The sequence below is a fragment of the Paramisgurnus dabryanus genome, chromosome 19, assembly GCF_030506205.2.
Source record: "Paramisgurnus dabryanus chromosome 19, PD_genome_1.1, whole genome shotgun sequence".
NCBI lineage: Eukaryota > Metazoa > Chordata > Actinopteri > Cypriniformes > Cobitidae > Paramisgurnus > Paramisgurnus dabryanus.
The window spans coordinates 13,882,989-13,899,560 of NC_133355.1; the positions used below are offsets into that span (position 1 = coordinate 13,882,989).

General features: G+C 37.2%; 1 protein-coding gene across 3 annotated transcripts in view; it reads left to right on the top strand.

Moving 5' to 3' along the window:
• The window catches only part of angpt1 (angiopoietin 1), a 187,342-nt gene extending 172,233 nt beyond the window's left edge, over positions 1-15,109 (top strand). For 2 of the 3 annotated variants that reach the window (XM_065290414.1, XM_065290401.2), the window contains 2 exons: positions 9,182-9,312; positions 12,000-13,775. In XM_065290414.1, coding sequence (XP_065146486.1) covers positions 9,182-9,312; positions 12,000-12,163 — 295 coding nt within the window. In that variant the 3' untranslated portion in view covers positions 12,164-13,775. Of the gene's footprint in view, positions 1-9,181; positions 9,313-11,999; positions 13,776-14,448 lie in introns of those variants that run through there. The other variant, XM_065290406.2, reaches the window with a different exon arrangement.
• The last annotated feature ends 1,463 nt before the right edge of the window (positions 15,110-16,572 follow it).

Here is a 16,572-nt window from a genome sequence, read left to right on the forward strand (position 1 = left end):
AGGCCCTGATATGAATGACCTGTTTCATCCAGAAACCATTCTGGTTTAGTGCTTGTCTAGCATAGCAATGTTGATCACCAGCAGGTCTTCTGGTGTAGATAGTTGACCATGAAAGTCTTGCTCCAAAGCTTAGTCTGGACATCCGCATCCCAAAAGCATCACATTGTAAACCCTGTTTTTCAGCAGGGATTTCCCTTACATACACACATCAGCATGTGCATAATACAAGCACTGATGTATGTGCATACACATATGTGGAGACACGGCACTTCTAAATTATTAAAGACGCGGTCCACAAGCGTGTACATGAATCCACAGAGTATAGTTTAAAACGTAATATATTATGAAGCATATGCATTACTATTAAACAAAACCAAAGTGGAGATTTTCCACTGAGGAAATGTTTGCCTATCCGCCAGCCACTTTACACTGCGTAAATTTAAAGCTAGACGGGTGAAAAGTAGGTATTAGAACAACCGTAATTGCACAGGGGAATGTAATCCCATAACTTAAATCGTAAAAAGGACCAAATGTCACGTTTATGACGTTTTTCAGCATTAATGATTTCTAAACTGCATACGGTGTAAAAGTTAAGGTAGACATAGGACTTGGCTAAATATATACCATGCTAAGTGCAATAAATGTATAATAATGAAGATCTTTTTTCTTCTTTTTTAAACATAAGCAAGTTTCCGCAAAGGTCAGAGGCCATAATTTTGGGTTTATGAAGAGGTGTGATCTTACAAATCAGCCTGCATTATTAGGCAGTAATGTTACAAATGACACTTTAATCTTTCAATAGTAAATATTTAATGTTATGTTTAAACTGAAATCATCTAGAAAAACCTTAAAAAAAATTTGTGCTACCCAGACTTCACACCACTTCATGGCTATTTTAACATTTGTCTATATTTTTGTCTATATTTTTGAAAACCACACTAATGACATTTTTAAATAGTTAGATTGAAAGATGCTTTAAGGAAAATGTTAACAAATATGTTTTAAGGTTAAGATATTCACTAAGAAAAAACAAACATGACAATTTGACCTTTGCATGGAAAAAATAACATTTACAGTCTTCCAAGCATTTTTTGGTAAACCTCAAGTATAGATGCTGTAGCTGCGGCTATCACAAAGTAACCTTATATGCCTCAGTGGTGTTAACTGACCTCAGTTCTGCCCTCTTCACAATTTTGCCTTCAAATTGAATTTAAATTCCTGATTTAGACTTGTGCGATGGAAAGTGCAACTAGTGGATCACACAGACTATAAGTAGTAAAATAAACATGGACTATGTCATTATATACCACAGGATTAATGTCTCGCTCTTACAGTCTTATCAGATTTGATTAGTGTACAATGTACAGGAGCAATTACATAATTTTTAATTCTTTCTGGAATGTTACAACGATCTGTATACACTAAAAAGAAATTTAACACAGCAATCACTCCATTCTCATACTTTTTATATAAATCTGCCTAAAATGTACATCCGGGGTTATTTATATACAGTATGTATCTAGTTTTTTATTTTTCAGTTCTTTTAGTTTGCACTGCTTTCTCGTACAAATGTTTGTCTTCTGACCTGAAAACCTTTGAAACAAAATTCATTGTATGGTATAGCATTAATATTTGTTTTGACTGGAATAACTGGAATAGATAAACATGTTTATTTATTCTTAACACATTTTCACATCTATGGCTAAATTCATGGCAAGAACTGGTTAATCACCAAGTTAAAACTTGCAACCCAAGAGTTGCCGGTTCGAGGTGACTGAGGTGCCCTTAAGCAAGACACCTTAACCCCAGTTGCTCCCCGGGTGCTGCCCACTGCTCCGTGTGTGTTCACGACTTGCACTGCGTGTGTTCACTGCTCCCTGGATGGGTTAAATGCAGAGGTCACATTCCATGTATGGGTTACCATACATTGGCAAATATGTCAGTTTTACTTTCACTTTGGATATGTCAAATTGCCCTTCCCTCAGTGTGTGTATACTGTAAACCAATGTGGGTACAGTAAACTGTAGTTTTTAGGCTGTGGATGGAAACCATATACCGTAGTACCCAGAGTAAACCCATGCTGACACAAGGAAAACATGTAAACTCCACATAGAAAGACCTTCACAGTGTTCTGTTTGGGTTGGCCAAAACATCTTTGTTAGAAGAGGTGTCACAATACTTTTGTTTATATAGTGTATAAACATAATTCAGTGAATCCACTTTTTTTCTGTATGAAATGTTTAGACCAATTAATTTTTGAGATTTGTGTAACATGGAATTTGGGAGAGGCCAGGATGTTTTGTGTTTTGTTTCTAGGAAATGCAGACACATGGAAGGTTATGCAGGATAGGGGTCAGTATCTGAGAGGGTCCCTGAAGGAACCTTTCCAGGGCCATAATAGGGGGTCATTACTCAGGGCTCACACTAATTCATGATGCAGTCCACTGACCCAACTCCAGTGCCCACAGCACTTACAGACACACAGACTCCTCGTGTGTTTACACACCACCTCTGTATTTGTTTGAGGACTCCGTGAGAGAATTCGTTTTAACATATGCATTTAGCTTTATTAGCCTATGGAAGACATCTATTTTTAAAGAAAAGTAGCATTGGAAATGGAGAACAGTCAATTTGTGACTTATGAAAATATGGTCAAAAGGTGACTGTGGTAAAGAGAAGGAAATGTGGGTGCAAAGTAACCGAGGCACAACAAAGTTATTGTGGAAAAGGTGAACAGCAGTTAAAAGCAGATATGATTTCTATTGGTAGAAAATACTCATTGGATCATGGTTATATGCCTGTTTAACAATCAGTAATACAGAAACATTTGGGTGCAAAAAGAATAATAATATGCAAGCGTGTAACCATGTGCCACGTAATTAAGATAACGGGGAGATCAATGTAGGAGTTGATTCGAAAATGTGCCTAAATTAAACCCTAAATTGACTTTTAACACGTATTTGGCCTCATTAACTCTTTCCATGCCCGCATTTTTTTTAAAGTTGCTAGCCAGCGGCAGCATTTTTATGATTTTCACAAAATGTTCTTCTTTAAATAAATAAATATACAATATATCAAATGAAAGAACAGACCCTCTGCTTTCAAACAAGGGAAAAAAACTTGGTTACACTTTATTTTGATAGTCCACTTTAGACATTTTACTAACTATAAATAACTTTGCAACTACATGCCAACTACCTTTCAATAATTTGCAACTATACGTCAACTAACTGTCATTAGAATATTAGAAGACTTTAAGTGTTAGGGTTAGGGAAGAGGTTTGGGTTAGTGGAATAAGTTGACATGCACCTGACAAGATACTTATAGTCAGTTGAATGTCTGTTAAGATATCATCACAATAAAGTGTAAGTAGATATTAAGGAGACTGTCTACTAATTCTCTAAAGATTGGTAGTTGATATGTAGTTGCAAAGTTACTTATAATTAGTAAAATGTCTAAAGTGGACTATCGAAATAAAGTGTTACCAACTTTCATCCTACCTTCATTAGTTTTCTTTTAATCACCTCTCAAATATGGGTAGGTTTCTTAAAAACACCCAATTTCGAGCTAAAGGCTGAGATAATTCCGTTTTTTTGAAGGACTTTTGATAGAGATCAGATTCAGAGGGATCCTCAAAACTTACATGGACACACAGCTGTTTCTGCTAGGGCTCTACTTTCAGGTTTTATTAGTTGCAGAAGACCTGGTGGATAATAGCGGTATTGCAAAAAGCTGGAAATACTCATCAATGGCGGGGAAAGAGTTAAAGCATACTGAGTTACTATTATTATTACTTATTACACGGCTCTCTGGAATGCTTGATTCTGATTGGTCAGTTGAGACATTTGCAGGTTCGTTCTTTTCAAATAATAACCGCTCCAAAGTAATAACGCACAGCCGGTACTACTTGTATGTTTAAAATCCCTACGCGCCAACAAAGATTACTGTTTGGCGCCATCTTGTGACAAACACTGGACAACCACAATTAAGAATGGAAAATTTTGACATTAATTTTAACATGTATGGAAAAACCAAAACATTTAAACAGTGGATAGAAGAACGAACAACAACAAGACACAGAGAGCTTACTGAGACTGAACTTGACAAAATAGAGCATGACAGCTACGAAACCAACACACAAAAAAATACAGAATGGGCATTAAAACTTCTCAAAGACTTGCTAAAAGAGAAAAAAATGGAGACAGACAAGTATGAAGCAGAGTAATAAGGTATTACGATCATTTTATGCATCTGTGCAAAGTTTCGTGGAAGAATAAAAATGTTAATTTAAAACAAATATGCCAATAAAATGTTTCAAATTCATATTCATGTCCAGTTTTTTTTCTTATGTGGCAAGTAGTAGCTGTGTAATAAGCGGGATAATGTAGAGGCAGCCGGTAGTTATCGCGAAATAAGCCCCTTCAGTGTGATACAAGACCCTCCGCTTCGCCTCTACATTATCCCTTACTCATTTAATACCCTGAGTGTATGCACTAACACAAGTGATGTTATACAGCCATGTGTCTGCTTTTAGTTGGCGCTACATGATTTCTTTGAAAGTGGTACATCTTTATCAAACATCTTTCTCTTTTACCCGCCAAGTTTTGAATTCACAGACTTTGCTTCATGATGATGAAAGATCTTTAGTGGATCTGATGTGAATTTTGAAGATTTTGGCACACATCGATAAAGGCAATATACTTTCTGTTGAAGGTTTAGCAAAGCCTAACAACATCTCAAGCTATATTCAAAGTGATGGAAGGGTCCACAGACATCCTCAAAAGGTCTTACATTAGCCAAATTTGTTCATCAACAAATGAGATTGAAAAGCAATGACAGTACAGGAAATATTACTTTCAGTTGAATTGTAAGTTAAATTTGTAAGATAACATCATCATCAGTGATTTACATATTGCACCCAAAATGTATTTTTGTTCACCGTTTGAGGCCACCAAATGTCTTTACAATAAATGCATGCCATATTTCATATATTTCAAAGACACAGATTGAATTTCACAGCACTGTTACTAAATTAAAGAAATGTCATAACATGTTTCAAAGATGAGTTGTGACAGATTAAAGACACAGCAGAAGCAAACCACGGGTTCCTCTCAAGAACGTCTGCTTATCGCACTAAGCTCAGATGGGTTTTGACATGTCCCGCAGCCGAGAGGAAACAATATTTAAGTTTCTTTATTTTCATTCTTCTGCAAGGAATTCTGACTTGACCAAAAGGGGTTCTGACGCATGGACCCCTATGGCACGTGTGACTTATAAACTGAAGTTTTTGTTTTAATGCTGCTGTGAAGAAGCGGTGTTAGTGTTTCCTGCTTCAGGCTCCTTTATAGTCTATGCTGTTGGATTCTTCTCCGATACACTTGCTTATCTTGATGACATAGAAGAGGCTGGCGGTTTAATTTTGTTGAGTAGAAGTGTGTAATCTTGGTCCTATTAGCAGATGTCTGATTTAGTGTTTGGATCAGAAGATCAGATTTAGTATCCATAATGAGTTTAACATTTCCAAAGAAATGTGACCGTACATCCTTTTAAACTCTGAAGAAATGTCACATTTCCGGTAAGGAGCACTGCTATCATTTTAAATGAGAAAAGTAAATTGAGCAGACACCAGAAACATCCCCTGGGATATGCTGTTGTGAAATACCATATAAATCTCATTTTATTCTGTGTTTTTCCTAGTAAAGCCTGATGAGAGGAAGGTCTAGAGGAACCATATCAGACATGCAGATGTTTGCACTCAAAGAGAAACAAAGTCCAGAGCATGACATGCAAAAACATTAGCATGACAAAAGTAACTAGGCACACAGGAAGTACTTTTGCTCTTCTGGGAACTATGATGCTTGGAATTTAACTAGAGATGAGCAAATGTGTAACACTTCACCTGGTCATCTGTGCGAAAGAGAGACCTGCTCAGTTCACAAGTAATAAATTATTATTATTATATTATTTTTAACGCTATATTGGTTAGAGTAGATTTAATATTCGATAAGATGTGAACGAAAAACAAGAAGAGGAACGAACTGTCTCATAAACTACCTTATGCATTAAACATAAGCAGAACAAATGTCTATGCAAGTTGTATGCAAAACTATTCTTTGCATCATTGTATGTAAGACCAGAAACACATTTGTTTTACAAAGATGCGGTTTATCATTTTATAAAAGATTAATTAAAGGCGGGGTGCATGATCTCTGAAAGCCAATGTTGACATTTGAAATCACCTAAACAAACACGCCCCTACCCTAATAGAATCTGGACCTTCTTTTGACAGACCCGCCCCACACATACGCAACCCAGGCAATGATATCGGTTAGTAGAGACGCCCTTTACTGCTGATTGGCTACAAGTGTGTTTTGGCCCGACTCCCTTTTTTAAAGTGTTTTTCTAAAATCTTGCACCCCGCCTTTAACTTATTGGCTGAACAATCGCAAGATACCAAAGTGCAATGTAGCAACAAGATACATCATATTGCACATATTGACTCTTTTTAGGGTGCATGGTTTCATATTAGGTTCAATTGCTTGGTCCGAACCTGAATTTGATTGCTCCCCCCTTCTTCCCCACTGGTCTCTGTTCACATTATAATATTTTGTTCTGAACGGTACACCCGTTTACTGATGTTGCTAGGCAGGGGCTACAGTATGAAAAATAAAGAGTTGATCTTGATTCAAACCTTTGGTTTTGTTATCAAAGTATAAATACAGAAACCCAGTTGCATCTGTCATCTGCAAAAGTACTTAAATTGTACGGTTCACTTCCACGATTAAGTTCAATTGTGTTCATATCAGCAGCGAACAGTCCACACAAACCGTACCCCAGACCACCCTTTATAGGCAGACTCGGAATCGCACCGAGTTCGGAAAGCAGTGTTCACATCATCCAAACTAACCAAACCTTGACATAAAATAGACCTGGATGCACACCAAAGTGCTAATGTAAAAACCCCATTTATTGGTTTGCATCAAATTACTGTAAAGGAAGCATTTAACCTGACTATGATCTATGGAGTAGATAACAGTAGTAAAAAATAAAAAAACAGGTTTATGTGTGCAGATACTGTTTGAATCTTGAGAAGTGAGGTCAAAAATTTTCATTTTTCTTTTAAAATCTGGGTTAAGCATATACTAACGAAATGATGCATGCTTTCTGAATGAGTGTGTGGATATTCTTAGCACTTGTGCCTTAAAGGAGTATTCCATTTTCTTAAAAGAAAAATCCAGATAATTTACTCACCACCATGTCATCCAAAATGTTGATGTCTTTCTTTGTTCAGTCCAGAAGAAATTATGTTTTTTGAGGAAAACATTGCAGGATTTTTCTCATTTTAATGGACTTTAATAGAGGCCAACATTTAATACTTAACTCAACACTTAACAGTTTTTTTCAACGGAGTTTCAAAGGTCTATAAACGATCCCAAACGAGGCAAAAGGGTCTTATCTAGCAAAACGAATGTCAAAAATAAAAAATATGTTCTTTTAAACCACAACTTTTCGTCTAGGTCAAGTCCAGCGCGACCTAACGTAAATGCGTAGTGACGTAGGGAGGTCACGTGTTACATATATAAAACGCACATTTGCAGACCATTGTAAACAATAAACTGACACAAAGACATTAATTAGTATCAGTTGACATACAACAACGTAGGAACGGTCCTCTTTCAAGACGTTTGTAAACACTGGGGCGGAGTTTCACGTTCATCCTCTGTGACCTCTTGACGTCATGACGTATTGCGTGGGCTCAGCTGGCGCATCATGACCGGATCTACATGACGAGAAGTTGTGGTTTAAAAGTGTATATTTTTTATTTTTATTGTCAAAAATGACAATCGTTTCGCTAGATAAGACCCTTATGCCTCGTTTGGGATTGTTTATAGTCCTTTGAAACTCCGTTGAAAAAAAACGTTAAGTGTTGAGTTAAGTATTAAATGTTGGGCTCTATTAAAGTCCATTAAAATGAGAAAGATTTTCCTCAAAAAACATAATTTCTTCTCGACTGAACAAAGAAAGACATCAACATTTTGGATGACATGGTGGTGAGTAAATTATCTGGATTTTTCTTTAAAAAAAAGGACTAATCCTTTAATAAATGGACGTTAAATGTAGTCTATAATGTCGGAAAGTAACATAATACATCAGTTTTGCATTGAGCATACTGTACGTGGAAACATCCAAGGCTGTTTATCTTTGTAAAAAGACTCCAACAATACACTTCTTCCTAATAAATATGATGTCAGAGTACATTGATGTGATGCTTGTGACTTTTTATTGATTACGCAGACAGTTATAAGAACTCCATATGATGGATGAAGTGTTGGGAACTAAAAATTTCAAAAAAATGACCCACTTAACAATGAAGCCACATGATTATACTTGGCATGTAATACCTAACATTGCATCACAGGCCTGTTTGACATGCCCAAAACATTTAAACATAACCAAAAATACTAAACATTTCTCTTCTTGTTTGCCAAGTGTTATCTTTGAAGAGATTTATTAGGCTCATTCGCCACTGTCTCATTTTATTTAGGGAGATGACTTTCAGGAAATGATTTTGTGCGGTTAAACATGTTTCATTCGCTGTTCCATTTATTTATTTATTTAGTGTTGCTGGCATGGACGTGCAGTCTTTTATTTTGGCTTGATGTATGACCTAGTCAGCGAGGTAATAAAATGAGAGGTTGAGACCCTGGGCAGAAAATTTGGTTATACAATGTAACAAGATGGGAAACTCAATGGCCACCCTTCAGCGTCAAACTCTGGGTGTCATTGCTATATAATATTAAGGTTTGCTTTTATACTCAAGCGCGCATTAAGTGAGGGTTGTGAATTTGTGGGTGAAACCCCGAGTGTGGACGTCTGGACAGGAATTACTATGTGGTTGGTTTCTGCGACCAAAGCACTGGTATCTAGATTATGATGTATGGGGTTTCCCAGCAAATGCACTCAAACCCCAAGAATTGATACATGGGTCGTGCATGTGAGCTTAATCTGCTTAAATCAATCACTAAGTGTCAGAATAAAGAGGTTTTTTTGCACTAATTTTCTCATCTAAAGACTGGATTACATATGACGGGGGTTAAAGTCGTGCAACGCTGCCCAGACTCAAGCACTTATCGTTTAAATGGTATTTCTCCCGGCTCATATTTCACCTCTACTGTTTCAGATTATTCCTGAAGAGCCACAGCGGGACAGCGGGCAGGCAGAGCAGTCTGGTGATCCACGGCGCTGACTTCAGCACTAAAGACATGGACAATGATAACTGCACGTGCAAATGTGCACTTATGCTCAGTGGCGGTAAGGCACAAGACTTTGGTTTCTGCTCAGCCCTGTTGATTGCAGGAATTCAAACATTAAACAGCCTATAAAACCTATAAAACCACTAGCTAACAAACAAACATCAACCAGAAAAATGAATAAGCTCTACTTGCTACTAAATAGGGCCCTGGCAATGATTCATCTCTGAGATATTTAATATCAGGATGAGAAAAAATATGAGCTCTATCGGGTTGACGTGTATAAAACTGCTGTGTGTGCAGAGGGAATTGGGTGATGCCATTTGCTAAATAAAACAGCGTCTCACTGAAAGATTTTAAATGAAAGTTTCGTTTTAACTAAAGAAATTTGGCCTGAAGGTACGGAAATGTTTAAAATTGGCAGTCTTAAAATAGAACCTGTAAGAGCTTTAATGAAAGACACATTGGTCCTAGTTCTGGTTTTATCACGAAATCAAACTTTTTTTGTTCTGCTGCCTCATTGCTGGTTATAAACTGTGGTTAACAAGGCCATAAAACAAGTTCCCCAGAGACAAGCAAAACCCTCACCCAGCCAGCCGCTTGAGATGCAACAGCATGGTAACAGGCAGAATCTTCGTCCAATCGGTTTGCGGTGTCAGAGCTGTGACAAAGGGCAGCGTCGTTGGCTCGCGGACGGCTGTTAAAATGTCACAGATCTCTCTGGCATTCGAGTCTGTCGAGTTCAAGTCCTTCGTGGGAATGAGACATGCCACAGCGGGCACCGAGTGGGCGCGATCTGCCTGCGTGTACGTGTCTACTCCAGTGGCTAGATGAGTAGTATTTAATGGGCTGAGAAGTGACACGGCTGACAGGCTTTTTTTTCTAACCACATGGTTATGTGATAAGAATTAGCAACAACTAACTCTTATTATTCACATACAGTATGGAGAAGTTTTAATTTGAGGCCCAGGGCATCGCTTAGTAAACATTGCTTAGATGTTCAGACGAGTTGTTAGGATATTTCCTCAGTAGGTGCAGCACAAAAAGTGATAAGTTCAATCATAGGAAACATATACATCAATAAAATGTATGCCATGAAGTTGCTTTAAATAAAATGCATACATGTAAATGCACAAATGAGATATACAGGGAGGGTTTCCACACCTTAGTTAACTTCAAATTCAAGGACCTTTCAAGGACTTTCCAGGTCAAATACCCTCAAATTCAAGGACTAAATGTGGGGACACATTTCAAGTGAGAGCAAGGTTACATTGTGTTACTTTTTAAGATAGATTGTTACAGTTCCCTTTCGAGGGAACTCGCGCTGCGTCCCTGCGGTGACACTTTGGGGACGCTTACAATGGTATGTGCATCTGAATGTGTATATCAAATTCAACCAATGGTAAGGCTTAACAACAAAGACAGGGTGACGCGGGGGCCAGGGAGTATATCTCTATCTGAAATATTACCAAAGACGGCGTTACAGGGAAGTATGGCAAGGGATACACAGCGTCTCGTTCCCTTCTCAGGGAAAAACAGTTACATATGTAACCCGAGACATTTTTATGTATCAAACACAACTATGCAAAAAAGCATTTTGATATGAATCAACATTCGCATACAGAAGATATAAGCATTTAAAGTGAACAGTTTAGCATGTGTGCTTAAAAAGTCTAGAATTTTTATACACAGGGACTTATATGGATTTTTTTCCAGAAAACGTCTTGCATAAAATAGATTCAAGCACTTTCAATGACCTGTATCTATTTATGTATATTTTCAAAACTTTCCCAGGGCCTTGATTTTCCCCCCAGATTCACAAACTTTCAAGGATTTCAAGGACCCGTGGGAACCCTGGATATACCTACTGTTTAAAACCCCATCTATCAATGCTGGCTTTAAAGCAAAGCCTTTGGTTGTAATAAACAGCAGCGGCTATTATTAAACAGCTATGTTGCACATTATATAACGTGATGCATTTTCTTCAAGGTATCCTGTATACATACAGTACGTCTCTTTTCCTGAATACCATTAAGGTTATCAGATCCCCAACCTGCTTTGTGTCAGTCACTCCTCAACACACGGCAGTGAACACATAGCATCAACATACTGTTAAATCCAGAATCAAAGCCATCTACCATAGCCTAAACAGATCAAAAATATACTAGTATAAAAATAGTTTGTCATATAAAGTTATAGCAACAAGAATAGTATATGCTTAAAAAAAAACTCCACTTCAATCAGCTCACCCCCAAAAACCTTACTTCACCTGATTCCAATGTGGATTGGATTTTTTCCAAAAAATAAAATAAAAAAATAAGTATCTGTATCTCCATGACATTTTATGCATGGTTTCTGTTGCATGGCATCACTGTTTGCATGCTATAATCTACCGTGCGATGCACAGAGTAAACGCACCAGAGTATGTAACTCATATACTGTAGTACTGTAATGAAAAAAATATCTCAATATATTGCTTTTGGCCCCAGTTTCAATTTCTGCGTCACTCATTCGTGATAGCATCTAAAGATAACCGTGGCTTTTACAAAATCCTTTTAAACAAGGTTAAAGTGTTATCAGAGTGACGTGTTGGTGATACGCAGATAAATTTCCCACGCGAGACTGGGCCAAGAATAAGTCAAGGCCTGAAAAGACCTCGCAGTATTGAAAAGTAAATGTAGTAGCACTGCAAATGTAGTATTTTTCTGCATAAACCCTCAACACTTATTGTAAATGGTTGTGTCTTAGGATGGTGGTACGATGCCTGCGGCCCTTCCAACCTGAACGGGGTGTATTACAGACAGGGACAGCACGTCGGAAAATTCAACGGCATCAAGTGGCACTACTTCAAAGGTCCCAGCTATTCTCTCCGTGCCACCTCCATGATGATCCGGCCGGTCGAGTTCTCATAGTCCTCAGCAGTAAACCCAAAACACCCTTGCGCCCATTTTGGAAACAAGACTTCCTGGCCCATGACAGTATCGTTTGACGCTGTGTAATAAGTGGACAAATATTTGCCACCTGGATAGCGGGATTCTTTTGAGATAACACCTCTCCAGGAAACAGCAACAGGGACACTACAGGAGTTGGTGCGCTGTGTGGAAATCTCGGCCGGGAGCTGACTCGGCTGGTCTTTATTTTTAAATATCAGAGGTAGGAATTCAAGTGCCATTCACTTGGCACCCAGGACTTGTGAACTGCTAAAGCAAGCAGGCACGTCACCTTTGATGGTAGCAGACTTGGTCTACCAGTCTGTTGTGTGTGGACAGCTTGAATGTCCCTTTATATCCTAAAGAGACCTATAAATTTTTAATACAAACGTGTTGCACAGTTATATTTGAGTTGTGATACTTCACATTTTATGCCTTTTTTTATTCCAGCGTATTATTAAAATTGTTATTCCTGTCAACGTGAAGAAAACCATAACATGCACCATTAGTAGGTCACTTACAATACTATTTACAATGAACATTTGTTGGGTGCCAGAAACAGACCTTCAGCGAAGAGTGCCGTCCTCCAGCATCATTTTATTGAGTGCGAACCACCGTATTATTATTGGCTTTGAACTGTAATGACCTTTAAGTGCATCATAGCTTGGCATCAACATGGGAATACGTGCCAAAGATCACAGCTATTAAAGACAATACAATGAAAATATTTGTATTCGCAAGTGATGGGGTTAAGCCAATGACATGTATGGAATGGCTGATGTGGTATAATGCAAATAACAACAGTCCAGTATGTTTAAGTCATTGGATAATTAAAACCTGATTGTCGTATTAATGTTTTGCATATGTCAATATTGAACAGGTTACTTTTTTGTCTGACCGACAAGCTTGGATTATCTCATTTTTTTATTATACTAAGTATGCAGAAGTGCTTTTTAATGATGGAAGATTGTTTTTATTGGGAAAAAATGCGTTTTATGTAAGATAAGTGCCTGAGCTTGTGTCTTATCACTTTACAATGTACATACATTATGTTTCAACAGTGGTACAGTACTTGTTTGTTTTGCGGAAAAGGCATTGTTTTGTGATTGTGTTTTGAATAGGATATTGGTGGATATTTTGAACCTGCCTTCTGCCATGACATTTTATTACCAAATCTCATAAATGTATTCAAGATTTCATCAGAGGTTCTTCAGAAACACCCACACTGCTAGTCCTTCACAGAAGGGCTCTATTTTACTGTACGACTACTGTCTGCCAACATATAACTACTACCAGCACGAAGCATTTTACTGGAAACAGGCACTTCTAATGTACATCCATAAATTTTCTGGAGTTGCAGAATGGCATGTTTTCAATTTCACTTTAAATACTGTTGGTTAGCGTCTCCAAATTTGTTTCTACCGGAAATATTTTTTATTACATTTATCAACCTGTTTTGCATCAAAAACCTTTCTAGTACAGACTGCCTACAACACCTTTTTGTACCTCATTTAAAAAAATGTTATTTAAGCACCTCATCCTTTGTAACAGTGTTCAGAATGATGTTATTTCAAATAAAGTAAAAACAACATGACGGCCCCTGCTTGTACGGTGAATGACTGAGCAAACGTTTAAATTGGCTGCAGCTTTTCTTTTGCCCTCACGGTGCATTTCAGCATTTTGCATTTCAGTCACGTCTCCCCATAGACACAATATTTACAAATGGCAATAGAGAAAATGTAAAGGGATGGGCCTTGAGCAAACCGTGCCTCCATTGTAGCGAGCAGACTGTTAGTTCTCCACCACTGTGCCGTGACAGTTTGCCGACGTGTCAAACGATGCTGTCGGGACCACCAAATCCCCCATAGCTGACATTCCTGGACCCTAATCGAAGGGTTAAACAAACAACAGCAGCTTGTAAACTGCTGCATATCCTTCAACACCTGAGATGGCCCGCTGCATGCTCTGGAATTTACACGGCACGGACACAATGGAAGACGAGCCTGGCCTTTTGATGCATAATGAATGCCATCTCAGGATCTGTGATGGACTTAACCAGCATATGTTTTGGGGGGAATCATGACAGAATAGCTTAGGCTTGGTTGCTTGCTTATCTAAAGTATTGTTTAACATTGATGACACATTGATATCATCCAGAGTCTGAACGGTTTAGTCTCTTGTGATTGAGAGTGTTAGGTGAAGGCTGATGCTCGGGCCTCCACGGTCCACTGGATTTTCTGAAGACTGATCATTTCCTGTTTGCACAGGGCGAATGGGGGACAGGAAGCCCAGAGGAGGAGCAGTTTTGGCCTGCTGACGAGTAATGGGCTCGAGGCCAGATCAGACAAGAAAAGAGATTATACCTGCAGAGGGAACTGGCAGAGACATCTCAAACTGTGTAGGAACATCAAACAGTTGAATGTGATAAATAACCATTAAGACCACCTGGATAAAACATATTCCTCCAGAATCATAATTTCACATATTTGCAAAAATAACCACCTAATAAATTATGGCAACAGTTCAGCCTTGCTTTTCACACACATTAGATTTAGGAAAGCTAAAAGAAAAATAAATAATCTGGAACTTCTTTGGCTCGGGACAATCTTGACTTATTCCCTAAGCAGGTTTAAAACATTATAGATTTTTTGTCTGCTTTGAATTATGCTTTGAATTAATATGACTTTAAAAAAAACAAATACAACAGAAGTTTTTGCATATTTTATTCAACCTTCATTTCAGATAAGCAGAAAAATATTGCACAGAAATTAAATGCACTGCAAAGCACTGCTTGCAAATATAATTGTAACTTTGGCAATGTCTGTACAATTGCGGCCTTTGTTTGGTGTCTTATGTAAGTGTGATTCAATATAATGTTTAACCACATTTGTTCACATGCTTCTGTCAATAAAAGTGACATTCAGTTTACTGAGTTACCAGAAAGTGGATTTATTTGACTCTGAGACAGCTTTTTATCCAAAGGAAACTCTGTTACGGTGACATGGTTGTCCATCAAAATAACACCGCATATTGATATGTCTGAGAGTAGAAAGAAGACGAAGAGGGAAAATAAAATAAGTCAATATATTTAATATGTTAACACAAAGAAACGTAGTACTAAAAGGGTAAATAAACGTACAGTATTTATACACTGCAAAGAATGAATTCCTCTTAGTATTTTGTCTTGTTTTCCAGGATAAATATCTAAAAATTCTTCCAGTAGAAAGATCTAAAAATTACTGCAGAAGCAAAATATTCAAAAATAATAATAATTATTATTTCAGAAAAAAAATTAAAATTAAGTAAATTTATGCTTAAAAAATATATGCAAATGGGATAAGAAAAATAATCTTAATAATTTTCATTTTTATTTTTATAATCATTTTTATTTCATTCAAGTCTATTTTTCTTATCCTATTGGCAGATTTATTAACCATACACCCACAGTGTAAAACTCAGATTATTCGATTTATTAACATTAAAATTCCTAGCTATATTGCTGGTAACAGGAATGGGCGGATCCTTGTCATACTGTAGAAGTTGATGAATTTGAATGAAAACATTTCAAGAATGATCTCCTCTACTGATGATGGTTACAGGTACAAAGGCTACAGTTTACAAATAAAGAGATTCGTTGCAAAACGAGATTTTTAACATTTTTGTCAAAACTATATTAATTGGAATGCACAACCAAAAAACGAGATTTCTAAAAAAAAGTTTATCGAGTTTACGAGTTTATCTCGTTTTGCAACGAAACTCTTCAAATATTTACAGTACATTTTCGAAATATTTCTTCTTTAATTTTTGCTGGAAAACTTCCAGTCATTCCTGTCAGTGTGACATACATCATACTTTAATATATGCCATAACAATCAAACTAATCTAAAACTGGGGGATTCAAATGCCATTCTGCATAATTCCTTTGTTGGAATGTACGCTTCTTTAACACATTATGTGATTACTGTTGCACAAGAAATTTATTGTACGTTCTTCAGACAGTGAAAAGATATGAAAAAATCATTTTTTACACTGTCATGAAAGAAAGAAATTGTCAAAAAATTATCCCACGCTGTCACTGGCATCACCTTTGCACTTAAAGGGGATATTTTTAGGAGTTTTTAAGATGTCAAAGTTTTTTTGGTGTCCCTAGAGTACATACTGTATGTGAAGTTTTAGCTCAAAATACCATGTACATAATTTATTATAGCATGTTAAAATTGCCACTTTGTAGGTGTGAGCAAAAATGTGTCGTTTTGGTAGTGTCCCTTTAAATGCAAATGAGTTGATCTCTGCACTAAATGGCAATGCCGTAGTTGGATAGTGCAGATTAAGGGCCGGTATTATCCTCTTCTGACGGATAGGGAAGCCAAATTTTAATAGTCTTTTTTACA